The sequence below is a fragment of the Hippoglossus stenolepis genome, chromosome 3, assembly GCF_022539355.2.
Source record: "Hippoglossus stenolepis isolate QCI-W04-F060 chromosome 3, HSTE1.2, whole genome shotgun sequence".
In the NCBI taxonomy this organism is placed as follows: Eukaryota; Metazoa; Chordata; class Actinopteri; order Pleuronectiformes; family Pleuronectidae; genus Hippoglossus; species Hippoglossus stenolepis.
In genome coordinates this window covers 4,903,558-4,926,596 of record NC_061485.1, presented here as the reverse complement: position 1 = coordinate 4,926,596, position 23,039 = coordinate 4,903,558, and the positions used below count along the sequence as shown (strand labels likewise).

Genomic DNA, 23,039 nt, shown 5'->3' with positions numbered 1-23,039 from the left:
AACACACAACCATGTTTCCTGGAGCGGGGGGGTCTTCTTCGCTGATATTGACCTGCAGCTGCCGAGGGACATGTTGCTTTGCTGCCACCTGCTGGAAAATATTTTACACTCCAATGTCAGATAGGTATTCTATTCTATTCTATTCTATTCTATTCTATTCTATTTTTGTTTATTTAAATCAAATCAAGTTTATTTATAAAGCACATTTAAAGTTATAATATAATATAATGTAATATAATGTTATATAATATAATATAAAACTTGAATTATAATATAACTTTAATAGTGTTAAATTAGAAATTTCAGCTAAAATATATATAATCTATTGTTTATTTATATATAATATATATAATATATATAATATAATATATAATATAATTATCTATATATTTTTTATTGATTTTATTGATTTAATGGCCAACTAAAAAAACTGATTTAATGGACAATAAAAATGATATAATTCAGTAAATATGATGCTGTCATATTCGGGACAAATCAGAAGTTTTGATCTAGAAAGGAGGCGGGGAAAGCCACCTCCTGATTGGTTGAACGGGCGATGTAAGCGTATAAGCAGAAAGTTTGAAGCTCAGTCTTCAGTTCAGGTTTATCGCTTGTAAAAGAAAAATCTCTCCTGCATTGAACTCTGACCATCGCCAGTGAATTCTTTTGACCAACAATTGAAGACTCCAGTAGCAAGAGATTCTACGTGTTGGATAAGAAGTCTAGTCTTAGTTTCTGGCCCAGTATTAGACTTCTTAACTCCAACACCATCCAATCAGTGACAGGCTTCTTTTGAAATAGTTTATTTGATGCTTTGGTTTCATGACAATCCAAACAGTAGCTGATACGTCAGCTAAATATAACATCGTTATCTTTTTTCAGAATACAGAATAAAACAGAATGAAAAAGAAACTGACAGTGTGCACAAGTTTAAATCCTGTCTGAGATGTGCAAATAACCTGCTTCTGAATATTGGTCATTGTCTGGTTGACTAATCATCATCATCATCATCATCATCATCATCATCATCATCATCATCATCATCATCCTGACATAATGTCAAAGTGATTGTCCGGACATTATAATTCAAATTGAGCATGTCATGTGTAAGCACATATATATAACAAACAGACATGCTTGGCTTTGTTCCTACATTCACATATAGACACACTTTATATACTATCTTTACATACACTAAATACTGTACAAGCACAAAAGGCTCCTCCCTCAGGACTTCTCTGATTTCTATAAAAAACAAAAACAACTGCAGGAGGATCTCAGAACATTGTGGAAAAAACTAGTGATAGATGGTGAAAAGTAAAAATCCAGTGATGATTGAACAATTAAACTATTTAGTGAACTGACATTTACAGGAGTTTTAGAAACAGAACAAATGTAAAAGAATCTAATTCTTAACTGACCCTACATTTATTTTTTAAATAAATCCTTAAAATTGACGATAGAGGTTTTGGATAAAAAAAAAAAAGGGTTTGTGTTACTGACACAGCTCTTGTCTGCATTAACCAAATCTCTACAACACAGATTGGAAGTTAGTGTTGAGCAGTATTGTCGCTAAAATCATTCACACAGTCAACTTTCTATAATATCTTCCTTCCATTATATATACAGCTAATCTTCATGAGGGTTGCAGGTGGGAGCTGGAGCCAATCACAGCTGACGTTGGGCAAGAGGCGGAGTTCCCAATCACAGTCATGTCAACAACAACCAGTCTCTGTCACATTCACACAGTCAACGTAATGACTCTGCATGTGTTTGGAGTTTGGGAGCACACACAGGAAGAACATGCAAACTCCACACAGAAAGAAGCAGGATTCAAACCTTTTTGCTGTGAGGCAACAGTGCTAACCGCTCTCCCCCCTCTGAGCATCCTCTAACATGGTGCCAGAGATGTGGGAAACAGCAGCAGACAACTAAAGGTCGACCCTTGAACAACAGCGGTGATCTGGGATTTCTGTGGCCACAGTTGGAACTGCAGGTCATGTGAAGGCCAGTAACAGGCAAACACCCCCCCCCAAGCATATGCATCCTTTCAAAAGGCAATGAAACCATTAATTCATTTTCTGAGCATCACAAACATTCCAGTTTCTACTTTTTCATATTCAGCATTTGAGAAAAATCAGTCCAATGAACATTCAAGTCTCTAGTAAATGTTTTTTTATTCTTCATGTGTGTGTGTGTGTGTGTGTGTGTGTGTGTGTGTGTGTGTGTGTGTGTGTGTGTGTGTGTGTGTGTGTGTGTGTGTGTGTGTGTGTGTGTGTGTGTGTGTGTGGAGTCTGAGGGAAGTTACAGCGAACAACCTGAGGAAGCCTGAACAATGTTTTTGCAGCATGTGCCTGGTGAACAACTTTCACTGGGATGTCTGGGGCACCGTCCACTTCTCATTAAATCACCCGTGCAGATGGTGCAGCTGCAGAACATGGGCCCAGTGGTCCAGAGTAAGTGGTTCCCATGCTTACCAGCAGTCAGGATACAGCAGGTGCCGTGTGGTTAACGTGTCTTAACAACTTGATTGTTTGATTGTTGTCTTTGACATCATTATTAAGTCCTTTGTCTGATTGGCTGCTGTTCCATTCCTTCTTTTGTCTGGTCCTCGTATCAGCACCTGAGGGACAGCTCCTCCATGGAGTCCCCCTCGCTAGTTTCCATGCCGACCTCTTCCTCCTCCTTAGGGTCACTCCGCTCCCCGCCCATCACATCCTCATCCTCTTCAGGTGGAGGAGCAGGGGAGAGGAGGAAGGTGGGAACATCATCGCTGACAGTCGCTCCTTCTCCTCCTCTTCCTCCATCTATCTTCCAGTCTGCTCTGGCCCCCGGCTCATCACAGAGACCCTGCCCTGTCGCCACCTCACCTGTCCCTGTCTCACCGACCGTCAGCCTCGTCTCACTCTTCATCCCTCTTTCTCCATCTAATTCGAACCCTGTCCCACCATCCACAGCCAAACCCGTCTCCATCTCCTTACCCCTCATTGTTTCCTGAGACAAACCTGACCCCTCCTCTTTACTTAAACTATTTTTTAAGTCTTTCCCTCCACCCAGACCCTCCTTTCCCTCCAAACCCAGCCCCGACTGCCCCCACATCCCCTTTTCATCTTCATTCCCTGAATCCCCTTGCAAACTCAGCGCTGTCCCACCAAGTGGCCCAATCTGTCCCCCCAGTCCCGTCTCCGGACACGGTGCCGTCTGTGGTGGCTGGTCTCCGGTCAGCGCCGCGGCCTCCTTGGCCTGTCTGATGCAGTTGATCCACTGCTGCTTGTTGAAGGCGTCGCTGGCCTGGAAGCTGTGGCTCTGAAGCTGACCTCCGGCGCGGTATGAAACCCGGAAGAAGTTCTTTGCTGTGAAGAGGAGAGTGACACGGGTTGTTGTTATCAAAGAATTGAGATAACTGTTGAAAAGTGTAAAAATAAACTTGGGAGGGATTCTGGTTTGTTTGTTAATAACATCAAATCCATCTTTGGTATTATTTTGTATGATTGTATGATCATGATTGTAAAAACACTTTGGCTCAACTCCTGTCTTTTTAATTTGCTAAATATAAATAAATCTAAAAAAATAAATCTGATTACTCTGGTTAAAAGTTATATGAAGTTATAAGTTACTAGTAATATATTCGGTACAAGGCCAAACTTCTGTGGACACCTGGTCAAAGTGTATCGACTCGTTCCATCTATATGTGCCGGTAAAGATTAACACATTAATCTGTGTTTATAACTCTTCTGGTTTCATATTTTGCACCTAACCTGCAGGGGTTATTCCCACTCAGCCACATAAACAAACTAGTGAATGTAATTGGATGGTGATTTAGTGTATTTGTCGTATTTTGTGAAGTACTAACTGCGCTCGTTGTTGCTGAAGGCCCCTCTGATGGACCCGCCCACTCTCATTTCTCCGTCCGCTAGGTCCTCCAGGTCCAGCTGCCGGATGGGGATTGGCTGGCGGCAGAGCTGGTAGCTGACCGGGTGGTCGTTCAGCGAGACGGACCTGGTGATGACCAGGACGTCCTGGAACAGGAAGACATGAAGCTTCTGGAGACAGACAGAGAGAAAGAGAGAAGAGGTCAAGATGGTTTTCTTTTCCACAAAGGACATTTAAAAATGTTTGGATGTGGATGAAGAGACTTTATAAACAACGGGTTTAAATTGAGGAATGTGTCGCATACAGAAGAGAGAGAGAAGAAGATGTGTGGATAGAATATATTTATATATATACTGACGAGTCCTCTGTTGTTCTTCAGTTCTCCGTGGCAGCTGAGGGTCCTGGACCGGTCGATGAGTTCGTTCCTCTGTCCGACCTCCGCGTACAACAGACGATCTTTGAAGGACTGACACTCCGACTCCCCCGTCCGCCTGTTGATGTCGGCCACCACGCTCTGAACCATCAGCATCTGAGGAGCACACAGACACCATCTAACATCCACACACATTTCATCGCATGTGTTTTCTCTTCATTTAATGAATGTGGTCGATCCCCGTCTTCCCCATTCCGCACGCTGAAGTGTCTGAATACTAAACTGGAAATTGCCCCGGACAGCTGTGCCCACAGTGCTGCCCATAGATGCACTGTCTGCATGTGTGTGTGAATCTGGGTGAATGGCAATGAACTAGTAAACCTCTTTGAGTTGTCTTCAAGACTAGAAACACACTATATAAATACATATAGGATAAATGTGACGTGTTGTTTCCCTCACCGCCTCCTCCAGGTGCTGCTGGTCCGGGTGGTCGTTGGCTGTGTGCTTCAGGATCTCCCTGAGCAGCAGTGGATATTTCATCACCCGGCTGCGGGGAATGTCCAGGAAGTTCCACAGGTCCAGCTTCCTACTGAAGGGCGACTGGAGGCAGCGCTGCAGGAAGTCCTGCACCCGCCGGTCCTGCTTCTTCTGGTCCAACAAGGCCTTGGCCTTCACCTGGTTACTGCAGTACGGGGTGTAGGAGGAGAGACAGGGTAGCTGCAGGGACACAGAGACAGACACCTGGTGAGTGACGAGTAGGAGACGAGGAATGATGCAAATTATGAAGACAGTTATACTGAATGAAGAGAAACACTCACTCACCCAGTCAGTCAGGATGTGTCCCACATGTTCTGTGGAGCCGTCAGGTTTTCTGGCTTCTCTGAGGCAACCGAGCAGAGCTGAGGATTTTTAATTATGAGATAAGAAAAATACAATGAATAAGAAAAAAAGACTATGTTTTTTTAGTGGCATTCAGATCCACACTTTAGTGGATCGTTTCCATGAGATGCTGCGTGGTACCTTCGTGCAGCGGTATCAGCGAATCCAAGGTGCCAAAGATCTGGTTCAGTTCCTGCTCGGTCATGATTGACAGCTTCATCATCGGGTCACGATAAGCCTGCAGTGCACAAGCAAACACACACATGAGAATACTCAGAAAATACCAGAAATGAAGGAGAAATGAAGGAGAAAACTCTGATCTTTTTTTTTTACCTTCTTTGCCAATTTTAGATCCTCCACCAGGTCTTGCTCGCCCTGAGCCAACTCAAATATAGCCTGCAGGGAGAGAGAGAGAGTTAATATTGGGACACCTGGTGGTGTTCATTTTCACCCACTTCTGGATTAGAATCAAATATTGTTTTTGTATTTCGTAAAGTTGGTTTAAATATATATATATATTTATGTTATACTTTTATTTCTCTTGTACATTTCTTTATCCAGAGTAAATCATGAGAGTCATTTATTTTTAAAGTTCTGCTATTGTTGCTTTGTATACACAAAAACTTAACAAAAACCAACAACAACACATCCAGTGCCGCAGCATCGTGTCTCTCACCTCCTGTCGTTTTATCTCTTTTGGGCTCAGAGGTTGTGTCGCCCCCAGTCGGACATCGAACGTCTCGCTCCACAGTTTGCTGTCCCGGCGCTTGGCGGCTGGGGCCGTTGCCGTGGGACCCCGGGTTGCAGTAACAGAGGAGGAGGGGACGGAGAGCGTCGCCGAGATAACACGCGTCTTCATCGTGGAGGAGGAGGAGGGAGGAGGAGGTGGAGGAGGAGGAGGAGGAGCAGCTCTCTCTGTCCGACTGTCATTACGAAAACTGATGGAGCGCTGCAGAGACACAGAGGAGTTTAAAACACTGTTATCATCTCAATCTAATGGAGACACAATATAACACACACTGTAAAATAATATCTACTACATTTATTCTTTATTTTTCACTGCTTGTTGTGACAGAATATTGTCTCAGGTTCAACATCTGGAGTCAGTGGAGGACTCCTCCATCTATAACCCGGTGCAAAGGTTCACCAGGTAGCTCACCTGGTAGAGACTGAACCATTAAAGCAGCACTAGGTCGTTTATATACAGGGAATTATGCACCCGACCTGTAGGGGGAGCCAGAGTATAGCCGAGAGTCCTCAGAGCAGCAGCCTCGTCTCCTTTGGTTTCTATCTTTAGTTATATTGAGGATATTAATAGAATATTATATGGTCAAAATACTTCTGGCTCCAGCTCCACTTCAAAACAAGTTATTTAATTTTATTTATCATTTATTTCATTCTATTTTATAATTCCACGTGTTCTCTTGTCTTCCTCTGCTGCTGTAACTAGTGACTTTACCCGACCTGGCATCAATAAAGTTTAACTTATCTTAACTAATTGACTTATCAACAATACAAAACAAAGGAGGGGGCGTCCAGCCGGTTCACCTGCAGCGTCTCACTGATCCTCTTGAGCGGCGCGGTCTTGACGGGCGGCAGCAGGTTGGCCAGAGACGTCACCCTGGAGACAGGTTTACTGCGCTTGGTGCTGGGCTCCTGTGGCAGAGAACAGAGTTTATTCATCTTCAGCTTATCACATGAAAACAAGAGTCTCCTGATCCAGAGTCCACAAGAGGACTGAGGTCCAGACAGTCATGTACATAAAGACTTGAAATGTCCATTATGCAAACACGGGATTAGGCTCCCTCTATTCTCGCAGCAGCCACTGGCAGCTTCTGAACGTCAGTACAGGTTGGGGTCAAATCCCCCAAAACAGGCAACAACTAAAGTCGGTTTATAGTGATATGAAACAGAAAGGTTGCAGCCAGAGAAATAAAATGAAATCACACAATTTACTGGTTATCAAAGGTGTTGTTCATGGACTTTCCGTAAGGCAAACGATTAATAAGGTTGTGTGTGTGTGTGTGTGTGTGTGTGTGTGTGTGTGTGTGTGTGTGTGTGTGTGTGTGTCTGTGTGTCTGTCTGTGTGTCTAGAAGTTCAAGTACTTTGCGGAAAGGCTGACTCGGTGTTGATGATATACTGTAAGTTCACAATAGTGTGATTCAAACGGTTTCCCTTTTGCCAAACACACACACACACACACACACACACACACACACACACACACACACACACACACACACACACACACATATTATGCCTCCACAATATCAGGGTCTGTTTGTGTGTAGAAAATGCCACCAGGCTACTTGTCCTGATTACAGACCTATAATAAATCAATGTGTGTGTGTGTGTGTGTGTGTGTGTGTGTGTGTGTGTGTGTGTGTGTGTGTGTGCGTGTGCGCCCTGCAGCCCACAGTCAGCTGACCTACTGGAATACAGGAACCGTCAAAGTTTGCTGAAACTCAGGAACCAGTTCACCAACATAAAATAAAGACGTGAAACGTTCGGCCTCAATGTCCCAGATCTGACGACAGATCGTCCACAGTTTCCAACTAAAAGATAAAAGTCTCTTCTCTGGGATGAGACTGACTCAGCAGTGTGTAAACCTGCTGATGATGGAGTTCTGATGTTTTCCTCTGAACAAGCAGATGATGTATTTATCAAAGATGGACGTGTTGTTTTATAAAACTTTGAGGATGAGGGAGAATAAAACATCAGGAGATTATTTGCTCTGCACGTGTGAAGTTTCCATTGAACATGTTGTAATGAGTTTCTGTGGGTGACGGCGTTTCAGTTGATTCAATCTGACAAAGATCAATTCAGTGCAGTCGACTGGTTGTCTAACGACAGCAGGTTCTACCTTTAAACTCGAATCTTTAACATGATTATCATGTTATTTGAAAAGAAATTTGAAAAACATGCGTCCTGAATACTTGACTCACAGTCGACTGCCATTACCTGTTAATTAGCAGCATTACATAAAAGTCAGGGAAGAATCCATCAGAAACAGTTTGCACAAAACTTTGTCTAAATTGAATATGTGCATATATGCAATATGGTGATAAAAGTCTGTTACTTCCACTCTTCTATTTCTTATTTTATTCATTTATTTCTTATTCTCTATGTATCTAATTTATTTTTTAAAGCTTTTATTGTTTTGTCTTGTGTTGCTTTTATAAATATTTTATGTAAAGATCTTTGAATTGTACAAACGTGCGATACAAATAAACTTGCCTTGTCAAATTCACATAAAGTGACGAATAAGCATGGATTCGCTGTGTGAACAGTATGAACAGTGACTATGATGCAATACTAAAGATTGTATTGATGAAAAAAACAACTTATGCAGGTGCTGAGATTCACTTTAAAAGAAATGAGGCACATTTGACCAGTTCATATGAAAACTATGAAGTACAGTTCCTCTTCCTTACCTCCACCTGTTTCCCCATGTCACTGTTCCCTTTGCTGAACTCTACAGGACATCCTGACTTAATCCTCTGAAGCAGCAGGCAGATGGGACTCTGACCCGCCACCATACTGCTCAAAACACAACCCAGCTCTGGATCCGGAATCCGAAAAATTTGAAACTGGTCGAGCGGCTCAGATGAGGAGGTTTTACCACCAGTAAAGTTTCCCAACAAGGTCTGACAGAGCGTCCACTTAAGTCTTCAGTGCCGTAAGTATCCAAAAAGCTCCTGGTACCAGCCCAGAGCCCAGAGAGAACTTGATACCAGTAGAGTTTCCAACAACAATTCTTTCGTTCTTCAAGAGCACTGAGAAAGAGCAAGTTTGGAACCAGTTGCTCGTCTGGATCAAGTTCGCAAAGTTCAAGTGCACCTGATGCTGTCAAAGGACCGACAGGGGCAGGAGATCCAGATCCAGCTCAGCAGCAGCAGCAGCAGCAGCAGCAGCAGCAGCAGCAGCAGCAGGGTCTATGAAGAGCAGAGCTTCACACAGTTCCTCAGGATCTTTAAGGCCGAGGTCAGATGAAGGTAAAAGCTTCAGAACGTCTGGATGTTCTGTTCGTCTGCCGGCAACTGTTTTTAAATGCCTGTTGAAGCTCTCTCACTCTCAGACATGGTTATCCCCCTCCTCGCTCTCTCTCTCTCTTTTGAAGCTCTCTCACTCTCAGAGATGGTTATCCCCCTCCTCGCTCTCTCTCTCTCTTTTGAAGCTCTCTCACTCTCAGAGATGGTTATCCCCCTCCTCGCTCTCTCTCTCTCTTTTGAAGCTCTCTCACTCTCAGAGATGGTTATCCCCTCCACTCTGTCTCTGACTCACTTGTTCACTGCCTTACTCGCCCAATCACTCGCTGCACTTCCTCCCCCCGCCCCACCTTCGTTTTCATTAATTGTTTTCTGGGCCACCTCTTTCCTTTGTCAGTGATCATAGTGCTTTTGCACAAAGAATAAGATTTAGATTATTGATCCCATTGGTCCATTGCATTGTTGGAAGTTCTGAACTGCAATGGATGCATGTACGCAAACGGAAACTATGAGGTCAGACTGTCAAAAACTGGTAAAAACTTTACGGACGATAACGTTGCACCCAGCTATACAATGCAGCAACGGAGCAAAACACCAAATAAGAGTAAACAAGTGTAAACAAATGTTGTGTCTATATTTGAGTAAAAGTTCATAATAGCTGTCCTGTGTACGCACAGTAACATTAGTGGAGCAGATACTGGAGATACTGGAGCTGCTGGTGTTGCTGAGACTTCACTGATCAGTTGATCATCAGTCGATACCAATCTGAGCTGTAATGATCCCAGTCCGAGGAAGAGGAGCCTGCAGGCAGACACAGCTCTGTCCTGGTTTCACAGCTCGTGTTCCAGTCAATGTGTTTGAGTTGGAGAAACAAACATGTTAACACAGACTCACTGTGTCGGGACATAAACATTTTTCCACATTCTAGGGTTAAAACGTGTTTCCTGGTTCAGGCAGAACTTGGAGATGTTGTTATCATAGAGCTGAAGCAAAAGTTGTTAGACTAGAACTAACGAGTGTTTTATAATAATAATGTAATGAATTGTTGGGTCTTAAAAATCTCCATCAGTGGTGAAAAAACACAATTTACTGAAGTGTGATATTGAATGGTGACGTTTCTTTCTAACCAACAGTCCAGACTACAAAGATATTAGACAAAGTAAAACTGCAAATCCTCACGTTTAAGAATCTGTAACCAAAGTAACCGAATTCATTACAGTCTTAAACTAATCGGCGACGAGTTAACACTGTCATTTGGTTTGTTTGTAAGAAAGTTTACACAAAAACTACAGGACGCATTTCCACCAAACTGAACCAATTCAATTTTGGTGCAGATCCAGGAATTTGTTAATTTGTTAATAATTCATGGACCTTGATCGTGGAGTGTGTGACATTCGATGCGGCTTTATAGGATTTAACAGGACCGTTGGTCGAGGTGTGTTCTGCTATCTTAGTTTTGGATTTTGGATAAATGGCTGCACAACACAAAACTTACAAAGGTGTCTCCCTATACTCTAGGACAGAGGTCTTCCGCGACCCCTAGGGGTTCCGCGGGGGTACTGCAGGGGGTCGCGAAATTTGTGGTTGATTAGACAATTTTTTACATTATTTTTAATTGAAATTTTTTTTTAATGTTTTTAAATACACATGAATCCAACATATTGTAGCGAACAGATAAATGGAGGCAGGAGACGTTATCTTTCTGTGTATTATTTGAATAGCTTAGTATTGAATGCACAATAACAGGGTAGCTATGTTTATACATGGCAATAAGCCCAGTTTAATATAAAACAACAATTTTATACAATATATATAGTAGGGGGTCCCTGCTCTATCGCTCCATCAGTTTGGGGGTCCTGGCCTGAAAAACGTTGAAGACCCCTGCTCTAGGAAATACATTTTTCACCATTTGCTCACATTTAATAAACAAACGGATTAATCTAGAAAAGCATCATCATATTAATTGATCATATAAATAATTAGTTGCAGCCATAATTCGGCGTGGTCATGGTTACGGTTAAAGTGAGTCAGCAGAGAACGAATGTAAATGTAAATATGTATATTTATATATATATATATATATATATACTTAATGACAGTAGAGCAGCGTTCACATTACCAGGATCCTAGAACAGAAGCAGCTAAATTCAATTCATTCATTATCTAAACCTGCAAAGTCTAAATGTCTGACGTGAAAAAAAGCCCATTGTGTTATTCTTAGAAACATTTTCTACGGTTTCCAGTGAAAATGAGTCAGAGCATCGACGTTGATTTGTGACATCGCATGAAACACAGCTCACGACACCGCTGACAATGGCTCAGCCCTCTGATTCAGATCCATTGTCTGTAACTGGGAGAGTTGTGGACGCCCCGATATAAAAACACAGAGCGGGAGTCATCCACTGAGATCAGCTGTTTGTACTGACACAGAGAAACTGCCTCGTCTCATCCTGACTGTGCATCTGAATTCAACAAAGTGGGGTTTTTGTTCTTTATTACTGGCGAAGAGGCAGAATTAAAACGTGATAAATAAATTGCCATGTGCTTAAATTTCCAAAACCTTTAAGATAATAATAATAACACTCCCCATCTTCTTAAAGTCGAAATACAGAGGCAGCAGTTTTATCAAAAATCCTTCACCGACCCAAATGCTCTGTTCTGTATCAAGCTTAATGTTTCAAGATTAAAAGTTTAGATGTTTAAAACTTGAGTGGACAAAACAAAACAACCTGATATAAAGCCACAGATATCAAAAACCCTGAAAACACAAATGGAAATTGGTTCTTAACAGAGGAACCGTCTCTTACTCCTGTTTGCTTCCAAATAAACGTGTCTTCCCACAGTTTGGTTCACTGAACCAGATCGATAGCTGCTAATCAACCATGTGACCCTGAGGGCTTCAGCAGATTTTAATTAACAAGTCAAAAAAAGTCAATAACGACTCTGGTGCCAAACACAAACCTCTAAAGTGAATAAAGGACGACAGGACTAAACATCTGGTTAACATGCGGAGCAACAATGATGAGAACTGATTCATTATTCTCACTTTGATAGTTGATTTATAATTTTTATAAATGTCAAACATTGTTCGTCTTCTCTTATATGAGAAGGTTTGCTGCTTCTCTCTGTTTTATTGATTTTTAAACTGAATATTTTGGGGATTTGTACAAAATAACAATGGATCCAGAAAATATATATAGGATAAATGAACATCTTAAATAATTGTCTTCGCCTCCACTCCAGATATTCCAGATTAAATATAAACCCCTTATCTTAACCTTTGACCTTAAAGCAGACAGAGTGGTCTCCAGGTCCTGTATTATCAGTAGGAGCACAATGTGACTCCAGGAGCCGCAGGGAGGAACAGTAGAGAGACAATAGAGTGTAATTCATTACTGCCTGGTTATCTGGCAGCGTTGGGTCGTCCCAGCCTCAAACTGCCGTTTGTTTGGGTCTGTTTGTCGCACTGCAGCGGACTGAGCAGGCGGGACATCCTGTGCTGGACGGAGCAGAGAGGGGAATGCCCGGGAAGGAACGGGCTGCTGGCAGGGAGCTAACAATACAGACGCATACACTGAAGCCCCCCCGAGGGTCCACAGTCAGACTCTGTCATATTTCTATTCCTATATATATAAATATGACCGACCACCACAGATTTTTAATCTATTAAATAGAGTCTATTTAATCAATCAACTAACATCCTACAAAATTATTATATAGGTGAATCAACATGTCTCTAAACATTATAACTCTGAAAAAAGTTAAGTTGAGTTAAGTTAAGTTAAGCAACTTTAAACCAGGGTGACTTAAGTGACAACACAGAGACACAAAATGAAAAAGAGACGCATCACAACCACAGACACTCAAAACAACGACAAAGATACACAGAGACTTACACAAGGAGTGACCCGAATACACAACATTAACAAGGAGACAAAAAACAATGACAAAGATCCAACAACTACAAAGAGACACAAATTGAAAAGAAGAAGACACTTCTCTAAAGAGACGTAAAGCAGCTTGAATCAATCAGCGACAAAGGGACTTCAATTTACCAAACATAGGTTCTAAACATGAAGTCAAACAACTACGACAACAAAATGATGCAAAACAACAGCAGAGACTGAAAATGACTACACAAAGAATAAAAGAGCCACCAGTTGTTTCGTTACTTTCAGATTATCTTTGTTATTACATAACTTTAATTTTCGGTTGCAAGGTTGCCTTAGTTTGAAGCAACACTTTGAAGCATTTACTGAGCAGCAGCGCCCTCTGCAGCCACATGTGGGGATTTATTCTGTCGGGCTTCTTGTCTTAAGTGGTGAAGTGGTTTTAATGTGGAGAAAAAACTAAGTCTGTCCATCTCAGGATATTACCCATGATCCTCTGCTTCCTGAACCAGAAGAGCTGCTGCTGTAACGAATCCACCAAACTCTTCATATTTTAAAAGTTTCCTTATTCTTTAAAATTGTGTGTGAGAACCGACAGAAGTTTAACTTTAGATGACGACAGAGCAACACGGCAGAACCGTGTCACCTCCTGAGCAGCAGGACACTTTGGATCAGGAGACACCGAACAAACACCAAACTGCAGCGGTGAAGTCACTCTTTGGTTTTTACATTTTTGGGTCATTTTCTAAGGCGCCAACATTCTACAACCATAATATTTATCCTCGTTAAAGTAAAGTCCAACACGTCCTCACGTCAATAAAGCTTTTCTGAGACAGTCCAACACGTCTTCAGTCCACAGTTAAGAGAAGTGAGTTTAGAGGAGCTGGACTTACGTTGATGTCCAGACTGCAGAGACTGAGGGAGTCTGCATCTCTGCTCGCCTGCTTCCTCTTCTTCTGCAACACAAACACAGCGTATATATTAAATTATGTTTTTACAGGTAAACAAAAGACTCAAACATAATGTGAAAGGTAATAAACCCCAGACTGTATATAGATTTGTCAGTTTGCATCGTGCATCACCTCCCAGGACCTGATTCAACGTATTCCTCGGCTTCAAATAATGATTATTCTGTAAAAATACTTCCTCGAAATGAATAAAAAAGTCCATCACAATTTCCCAAAGTCCAAGATGATGTCCTAAAATCTCCTGTTTAGTCCGACCAACAGTCCAATACCTCGAAATACTGACATCAATATCACAGAAGACAAAGAAACACAGAAAAAAATTCATCATCATCCTTCATGGGCAGGCGACCTCAGTGGTAACCATGGCAACCACTGTTTAAGTGGAGGGAAGCTGCGCAGGTCTACGCTACGTGACAATGAACAAAAGTGATGCTGCCATGACGACGACAACAGGAAGTCTGATGGAGAAGGTCAGCGAGGACAAACAGCTCAGAAAACAAGGAGAAGGAGAACAAGAGACGAAAAGGAGGATGAGAGGAGGACAGGAGAGGAGCCAAAGAGGGGGAGAGTAAGAGGAAAGTCAGAAAAGAGCAAGGAAGAAAAAGGGTGAGAGGAGGAGGACCGAAGAGGAGACGAGTGGAGAATTAAGGAAAGAAGGAGGCGAGGAACAATAAACAAAAGGGGAGTAAAATGAATAAGAGGAGGAGAAAAGAGGGGGGAGAAAAGTAAAAGAAGAGACAGGTGAGGAGGGGAAAGGGGAGGAGGACACATAGAAAGAAGGAGGAAGGAGAGGAAGGAAGGAAGGAAGATGGAAGGAAGAGAGACAAGGGTGAAAAAGAGGAGAGAGGAGAGGGGGAAAAGATGAGCAGAAGAAAGAAAAAAGAAAGGAGAAGGGAAAATTAATGTAAAAACACAGGAGATGGGAGAGAGGAGTGAATGAGAGGAAACAAGGAAAAGGAGGAAAAGTGGAGAAAGGAGAGGAGGTGAAAAACGGAAGGAGGAAAAATAGAAGACAAGAAGAGGGTAAAAGTAAAAGGAAAGTCAGAAAAGAAAAGGGGGAGAAAAGGAGAGGAGAAGAAAGGAGGGACAAAAGAAAAGTAAAAGAGAAGATAGGTGAGGAGAGGAGAGAGGAGATGAGCCGTGAAAGAGGAAGGAAGGATAGAGGAGAAGAGGAGGAGAGTGGAAGAGGAGGAAGAGAGGAGGACAAGAGGAGGAGGAGCAGAGGAGGAGGAGCAGAGGAGGAGGAGAGGAGGAAGAGAGGAGGATGTTGAGATCAGCGTAGCGCAGTGGAACAATAGCAGGAAGTCTGCTGTTTGTTCAGTATTGTGTTGAGACGTTGTTGTTGCCCGGACGTTATATAACCTGGCAGACTTTACCTTTAACACATCGTTGCTATAGAAACCAGCGCAAAGGAAGAGGAGGAGTCTGCTCCTCCCGTCCATATAAGGTCTGTTCTCTTAATTACCCTTTGTGTTAATACGACTGGGGCAACTGCAAAATCCACAGAGTTCATTCCACAGTCTGAGTGGAGCTGGACATTGTGCATTTATATATTAATTTAGAATCTCAAGCGATCAACTGACGGTGTCCTACAGACTTTTCAGTTATTCTTGCCCTGTTGTTTTGTCTGTGTTTTGTTCACATGACAATCACAGTCAATATCTGACAGTGTGTTGGATCGTTTGTCAGGTCGGGTTCGGTCATGTTGGTCATCCACTGTCGGTAATCAGGGAAAACCTTGGGCTCGGCTCGGGTTCGCTTAGTTTCCGTTAGAACCCGAGTCGCGCTCTACTCCAGATTTGCTTTCTGTAAATATAAAAACATGGCGATACTTGAGGTCACATACTGCCCCTACTGGTCATGTCCATATTGCATCTTGCGGACGTGCACAGGATGTGCGAAGCAGCCATGATTCGCATTAGCATCGTAAAAAGTAAGCCTTAGGAATCATTGCCAATTTTTATATATATAGGTCAATATATTGTTTTAACTCTCTAATATCGGCCCCCACGAATCCATATTGGTCATAAACATACAGATGTGCATCATGGTTCCATGCGTGACAACTGTTCATTAACATCATTATAACAAAATATACACTTTCACTTCGCCTGACACAGTTTGACTGAGACTGATGGGAAATCGGACTCTGGAGTTAAAAATGTTATATATGAAACAACAAACACATCGTAGAACAACGAGACAAAGTGTTTCCCTTCGAATCTCTGTGTGGAATCAACCTTCAGAACCATCAGAACCATCAGAACCCTCAGAACCTTCAGAACCTTCAGAACCTTCATTCTGACTGGAACACAGACTGAGACTCACCCGGTAATGAACAAAGAGGCAGCAGCCCATCATCAGGACCAGATGTGCTTCTCAATCCCACTTCAAGTGCTAATGAATCTCTCTCTGCAAACATCTGCTGCTCCTCCTTCTCCAGATCTCCTCGTTTTTTTACCCCAAAGTCACATCAGCTCTGCTTTCTTTTCTCCTCCTCACGTGAAAGTCAACATCTGCGATCTCTTCTCTCCTCCTATGGAGTCCTGACTTCTTCTCTCCTCCTATGGAGTCCTGACTTCTTCTCTCCTCCTGTGGAGTCCTGACTTCTCTCTCCTCCTGCACCGTCACATTGCTTTCTCCTCTTTCTCTTTATCTCCTCCTGTGCTTTTTCTGCTCCTCACTCTCTCTCCTGCTGTTTTCTACCCTCCTCTGTCGGCCGCCTTTCTCCCTCGTCCTCATCAGGTCACAGTCTGAGTGGATCTGCAGACCCTCAGGAACAGGAACCATTCACAATGTGTGTGTGTGTGTGTGTGTGTGTGTGTGTGTGTGTGTGTGTGTGTGTGTGTGTGTGTGTGTGTGTGTGGGTGTGGGTGTGTGTGAGAGTGTGTGTGTCCACTTCGTTCCTATTGGACAAACAGGAAGTGACGGGGGAAACAGGCGTCTATAATTAGGAGCTACAGGAGACACGGAGACACCGGCGACAGAGACTTTGACACAAACAACATAAACTGTGGTTTATAAAAATCTCAGTGGATGTGGATTTTGAAGCGTCAGTGTGAATATTAGATGATTCATAGTTTTAGCTCCTCACTCAGATTATTTTCATCTTCACCTGCAGAACTGGGTTTTTACATTTATTCCTACGAGATGAAAACAAAACTCAATTAAATCCATATTTGTTGTGAACACGTTTTGTCTTTAAAACACCTCCAGTTCTCCTCGCTTCACCTGCACAGTTTTATCAAAGTGCTTGAGCGGCTGTGGCTCAGGAGGTAGAGCGGGTCGTCCACTAACCACAGAAGGTCAGCGATTCGATCCCAGTCTTCCCCATTAGGCGTGCTGAAGTGTCCTCAGGTTACTGAACCCCACGTTGTGCTGCTACTGTGTGACTGAGGTGTGAAAGAGAAAAGTGCTGCACATCGATGCACATAAAAACAGACCGTTTACAGGAAAGTTGTTTTTTAGTATAATCCCGGAGAACTCGCCACAGTTCGGTCCCCTCGCTCTTCATTCAATCCCAGACTGACGCCATGGTGATCTGTGAGGAAAACACCACCTCCTGCAGGACGCTTCGTCCTGTGACAAGATTCTGTCCTTTTGAGGGACGTTGTGTTGGGACTTTTGATTTAAGTTGTGCACTTTGACGTGTGCAGTGAACACAATGACACATTACACATGGGAGATCTGTTCTTACCCCTCTGAGGGACCAGCCGTCAGGAGAGAAGAGACGGGGAGGAAGTTTTCGTCTGACGCTTCGACCTGTAGGAAGAAAATAATACTTAGAACACAGGGGTTTAGGTTTGAGTTTGAACAGAGCTCCCCCTGGTGCTCTCTGTCCGTCAATGCATGTAAACCACAAACAAAGTCATAATTTTACTGTTTTTCTATTATTGATTATTATTTGTGTTTTGAGTGAGTGTATCTACGCTGAGTGTGAAACATGGAAGTGACATTACACTTGATTCTGATTCTGAAGGATCTATTTACTTGTTTGAATCTATTAATGATTTTAACAATAAACAAACTAAAAAAACGTTTTTGCACAGCTTCATCTCTAACGTCCCGACATCATCATCCTCTCTGATTGGATGTTTCTTACAGCAATGCTCTCTGGGAGTCGGAGTCTGAAAGTTGTTCAGGACACAGTCTTGTCACGTTTCATATAATGAGTCAGTTTTCTATTTTCCACTTCAGTGTCTCATTGTGTTTAAACGATGATTCAACCATCGCAGGAACCACACACGCCCGGTTAGCAGCGGCCAGGAGGTGACATCACCTCCCGCCACAGCCGCCGACTGAAGCAGAAACTCAGCTGAACAACAGTCGGCACGTGACAGGGTTTCACATCAACATCACACGGATGATTTGACGTCCAGTTTGCAGATCTCAGCCTCAGCTCAGCAGATGCAGCTGCAGACGACTGGTGTCAACACCGAACAGCAGCATCCTCACAGAGGAGACGCTGCAACACGAGGCCTGACGCATCTCAACAAACCTCATAAATGGACGTTAAAATGTTTTTTTCCATTGATTAATGTTAAACTGGGCGTTTACAAAGTTACATAAGTCCTCACGTATTTGCAGCTGTGAGCAGCAGGTTGACGGCTCAGTAGCTGCTGGAGAGTCTGAGACCACTGTTCAATTGTTGTGTGATTTAAATAAAAAGTAAAAACGCATGAACATTTTTATTTGCTTGTTTGCTGCTGCGTCGTTTTCACTTCAAAAATCAACAAAATGGGTAATTTGCCAAACAGAGCCCAAAACTTTGCAGTAATAAAAACTAATGCTAATGATGATAAGTCGGAGATGCACCATCTCTCCCACCTTGACACATGGAGGCTTGAGTCTAAGGCAGGAAACGACCAAACAGGCACAAAGTCTTCATGACATCTGCGACCCCCTGACCTCATGGTGTAAGGTCAGAGGTCTTTTCCTCTGCCAAAGACCTTATGTTTTCACTCCTGTCCGTTTGTTTGTTGCTTGTTTTTCACGATTACAGAAAAACCACAAGATGAATTACAACAAAACTTGGTGGTCGGATGTAACATAGGTCAGGAAAGAACCCATTCAAGTTTGGTGCAGATCTGGATCAGGGTTTCGGATCCAGGATTTGTTTTCCACTTTCTTTAACATTGTGAAAAAGGGCGTCTCTCAACATAGCCGTTGATTTCTTGGGGGAATACTTTGCACACACACACATTACAGGGACTGGAAATCTACCAGTGTGTGACATTTGGTGCAGATCCAAATCAAAAATCCAGATCTTGTTGATGTAAACGTGGTTTTTTACTGGAAGTCACAAATAGAGCTGCAAACCTGTAACTAACATCAGTGCAGCTGAGATCATGTGGATTCATCAAGTTTATATTTATCTTCAACGGTTTTAGAACGACGTCCAAACCAACGTGACGGATTCGGTGCAGAATCTCAGGGTGGAGCAACGAGCTCCACGGAGAGACGTCCTCACAGGAGTCAAAGAACCTGAGACACATAATAATCTGGATTCAGATCAAGTCTGATGATGATGAACAAGGTTTTATCAAGAAACCTGAAACCTACAAACTGACCAGAGCTTTGAAGCCTCCTCTGTGTGTGTGTGTGTGTGTGTGTGTGTGTGTGTGTGTGTGTGTGTGTGTGTGTGTGTGTGTGTGTGTGCGCGCATCATGCAAGCTTAAATATGTCCGTGTCTTTAAGTGTGACTCATTCATTCCTGGGAGTTGCAATGCTTTTTTCCAAAAGCACAAATCATCCCACCCTGGACACCCACACCCACACACACACACACACACACACACACACACACACACATATACACACACACACACACACACACACACACACACACACACACACTCTCTTATAATCCAGATCAGAGGTGTGTTTTGCTGCAGGGTCACAATTTTCTCTCTCTTGGTCTTTCTCTCTATTTTCTTGGGCTGAATCAAACATCAAACCCCCTCCATCTGTTTTCAATCTGTCTCTCTACAACACACACACACACACACACACACACACACACACACACACACACAGATAGTTTACTGTATTTTATGTATAATAAGTTTTGATTATTTTGTGAAGTGCTGTTTCAACAATGAACTTTCAAACTTCATTATCTTGGATTATGAGACTTTTTCTATGATTCAGATAAAGAATAAAACAAACAGGTGGGACGGAATCATTTCCTGCTGGTGTGAGGACACAGCTCAGGAAACAGCAGAGGAAACGCTGACCAGCTGATCTCAGACCAGCAAACCTCAACTCAGACCTGAACCTGCTCCGATAAACTTACTTTAAACTTTACTGTTCAAAAACCCTACACGTTCAAGATTATCTTTTATTTAATTTCCCAAAACATCTTTAGAAACATTTCTGCCAAAATCACTGGTTGAGAAATCGAATAGTCGACTTTCATCACGGCCAGAATTCCAAATATTCTCTGGAATTCGCTTTTCTCTGTTTTAAACTAAACTGAAAATGTGTGTTTGTGAAGCCTGAGATGATTTAGAGTTTCAGAACCCAAATTTATTCAAATACAAGAACTAAAAATGCATAAATGTTAAAGAGTAAAAATGTTAAAACAAAGCTAATATTGGAGTTTTCTAAGGGTTTTTTAAAGGCAGTTATCAGTTGTTATTAACACCACTATCTCTGGTTGACTCATCAATTAGTTTATCTAATTTTAATTATTAATTCGATATTATTTAATCTAATTTATTATTTGTCAATTAACATTTTTCAAATGAAGAAGCCCAAACAAATATTTTCAAGTTTCAGCTTCTCAGTTATTTTATTTTTTTTTACATTTCCTGACATAATAAAAGACTAAACAAATAATCAATTACTTGAGCATAATAGTCACATTAATCAATGATCCCAATAATCATTAGTTACTGACCCAGTTTACATACAAACATATGATCCTGTCACTCTCATCAGCTTTCATTCATTTTCATATTATCAGACAGGTTCTTCCTTCAAACATATTCCCTCATCAAGACCCTGGTATATTATAAAAACTTGTCGCCCCCTTTATTCAGTGAATTAAAAAAAATCAACTACCAAGATTATTAATTATTAAATAAGTTTTAGTTTCTCTTTGCTGACTTTAGGAAACACTTTGGTTAATTTAGTCTGTTAATTATTTTCTTTCGCTCTCTCTTACGCTGAGTTGAGGGTCGTCCTCTGTGACCTGTGACCTCTTGACCTTTTTTATTTTAGTACTTTTATTGTGTCACATACGTGTGAAACATTCAAAGCACAGAAGCGAAGCAGACCAGAACTTTGACTGTGTCTGGGCTGAGGGACACATCTGACCTGATTTAAGCTGTTAATCACCACACTCACACTCACACACACACACACACACACACACACACACACACACACACACACACACACACACACAGTGGTGGAACCTGCAGGGCGACATACTGTCGTTGGAAACATAACGATTAGTGGCAGAGCAGAGCAGCAGAACAGAGTTCACTTCATCGTGCGTCGGCAGCAGAACAACATTCCTCCGACGATCAACACCTCCGATCCTCACCTGACACCATCAGCGGCTTCTGCTTTTATTTGAAAATGAGACATTTATTTTTGCTCTTTGTGAATTTAAAACACCAGATTGAGGTTGTGATTGTTAAAGTGTCTTTAACGCGCTGCTGCTGTAGGCCGCACTGCAGAGCGACTCTCCCACGATGCATTGAGCTCCTCTCTCCTCCTCTTTCTCTACATCTGTTTCATTTCCCCTTCACACATGTTCATGTAAAGTGGTTTCCTGGTTTCTCTCTCTCCTCCTGTCACTGTCTGCAGGTAGTCCTGCCTCCGGAGCTGCGGGGTCTCGACCCCCAATCATCTTGATCATCACCTAGCGGTTGGCTGCCTCCTCCATGTTCGCGAATGGGACATGGAACAAATTATGTCAAATAAATTTATCTCAAAGATGGTTTTGTTTGTGCGAGTGTTGACGCTTCGGAGTTTGCAGTGAATTAGTTATTTGAGGATGTAAAAACGTACTTCTTCAGTTAGCATCCTCATTTCACACTGAGCTGCTGTGATATCTGTGTGTGTGTGTGTGTGTGTGTGTGTGTACTTGAGCATAGACCTTATGAAGTGAGGACATGTCGGTCGCTCCTCACGCCTGTTTGATGGTTTATACTTGGTCTTAGGTTTAGTTATTTATTATTTAGTTTCAGGTTCTGGTTAGAGAGAGTCCTCACTAAGATACAGTACAAGTACAGGAATGTGTGTGTGTCTGTGTGTGTGTGTGTGTGTGTGTAGACTCACTCTCAGGCAAACTTGTGACTCACTAAGCTGCAATAAAACCCCCCTTCTCTCTCTCTCTCTCTCTCTCTCTCTCTCTCTCTCTCTCTCTCTCTGTCTCTATGTCTCTCTCTCTAGTACACTGCACAATGATTCAGGTCTCTCTACCACAGATCATTCATAGTTACCAGACTGAAACTTTTCTACATAGTTGTTAATCACACACACACACACAAACACACACACACACACACACACACACACACACTCCCTCTCTATCTCTTCACATTCCTCTTCTCTTACTCAAACGGAAAAACCTCCATTCACCCTCTTTTTCTTTCTTTCTTTCTTCGTAGAAAACAGAAAGTCCTCTCACCTTGAACCCCGCTGACATCCATCACCTGCCCGCATCTGTCTGCAGCTGCTGCCACCACCACGGGGCCACGGGCACCGGATTCAAACCAGCAAACAGACAAACAGACCGACAGACGGACAGACTGGGTCCAGCCGCTGTTTGTCTCTGCTCCGGAGACGGAGGACAAACTTCTCTGCTTGTGATAAAAGTGAAAGTTCCGGTCGCGGGCTCAGCTGAACAACAGACTGAGATTCACTGAGTCCTCCTCAACGTGAAGTTACACACACAACTACACATCTGTCTTCCAGGCGAGCCTTCACAATAAGAGCCACGGGCACATCTGGTTTTCAAAATCACTTTAAAGAGATGCAAAAAGACTAGAAGGAGACGTAAAAAAACCTATTCAAATACACACAGGGATGCAAAAGACACAACATGTTGCA

At 42.5% G+C, this 23,039-nt stretch overlaps 1 protein-coding gene and 1 long non-coding RNA gene across 5 annotated transcripts; one reads left to right on the top strand and one right to left on the bottom strand.

The window, feature by feature from the left end:
- The first annotated feature begins 2 nt into the window (after window positions 1–2).
- Window positions 3–5,973, top strand: LOC118104556. The gene is made up of 4 exons (XR_004695047.2): window positions 3–124; window positions 3,918–4,074; window positions 4,253–4,990; window positions 5,832–5,973. It is a non-coding gene; the product is annotated as an uncharacterized LOC118104556 (long non-coding RNA).
- Window positions 788–22,846, bottom strand: arhgef3 (Rho guanine nucleotide exchange factor (GEF) 3). Of its 4 annotated transcripts, XM_035151516.2 has the most exons (12): window positions 22,618–22,846; window positions 17,671–17,735; window positions 13,899–13,961; window positions 6,674–6,781; window positions 5,802–6,074; window positions 5,459–5,521; window positions 5,267–5,363; window positions 5,069–5,145; window positions 4,706–4,963; window positions 4,232–4,402; window positions 3,854–4,043; window positions 788–3,353 (listed from the first exon to the last, which is right to left on the bottom strand). In XM_035151516.2, the coding sequence occupies exons 1-12, from the start codon at window positions 22,637–22,639 to the stop codon at window positions 2,617–2,619; spliced, it is 2,124 nt and encodes a 707-aa protein (XP_035007407.2). In that variant the 5' UTR covers window positions 22,640–22,846; the 3' UTR covers window positions 788–2,616. The 4 variants fall into 4 exon arrangements, with proteins under 4 accessions (XP_035007407.2, XP_035007410.2, XP_035007411.2 ...); XM_035151519.2 differs by lacking the exons at window positions 17,671–17,735; window positions 22,618–22,846 and adding an exon at window positions 16,302–16,785; XM_035151520.2 differs by lacking the exons at window positions 17,671–17,735; window positions 22,618–22,846 and adding an exon at window positions 16,302–16,785 and having other exon boundaries at window positions 13,899–13,958.
- Between the last annotated feature and the right edge of the window lie 193 nt (window positions 22,847–23,039).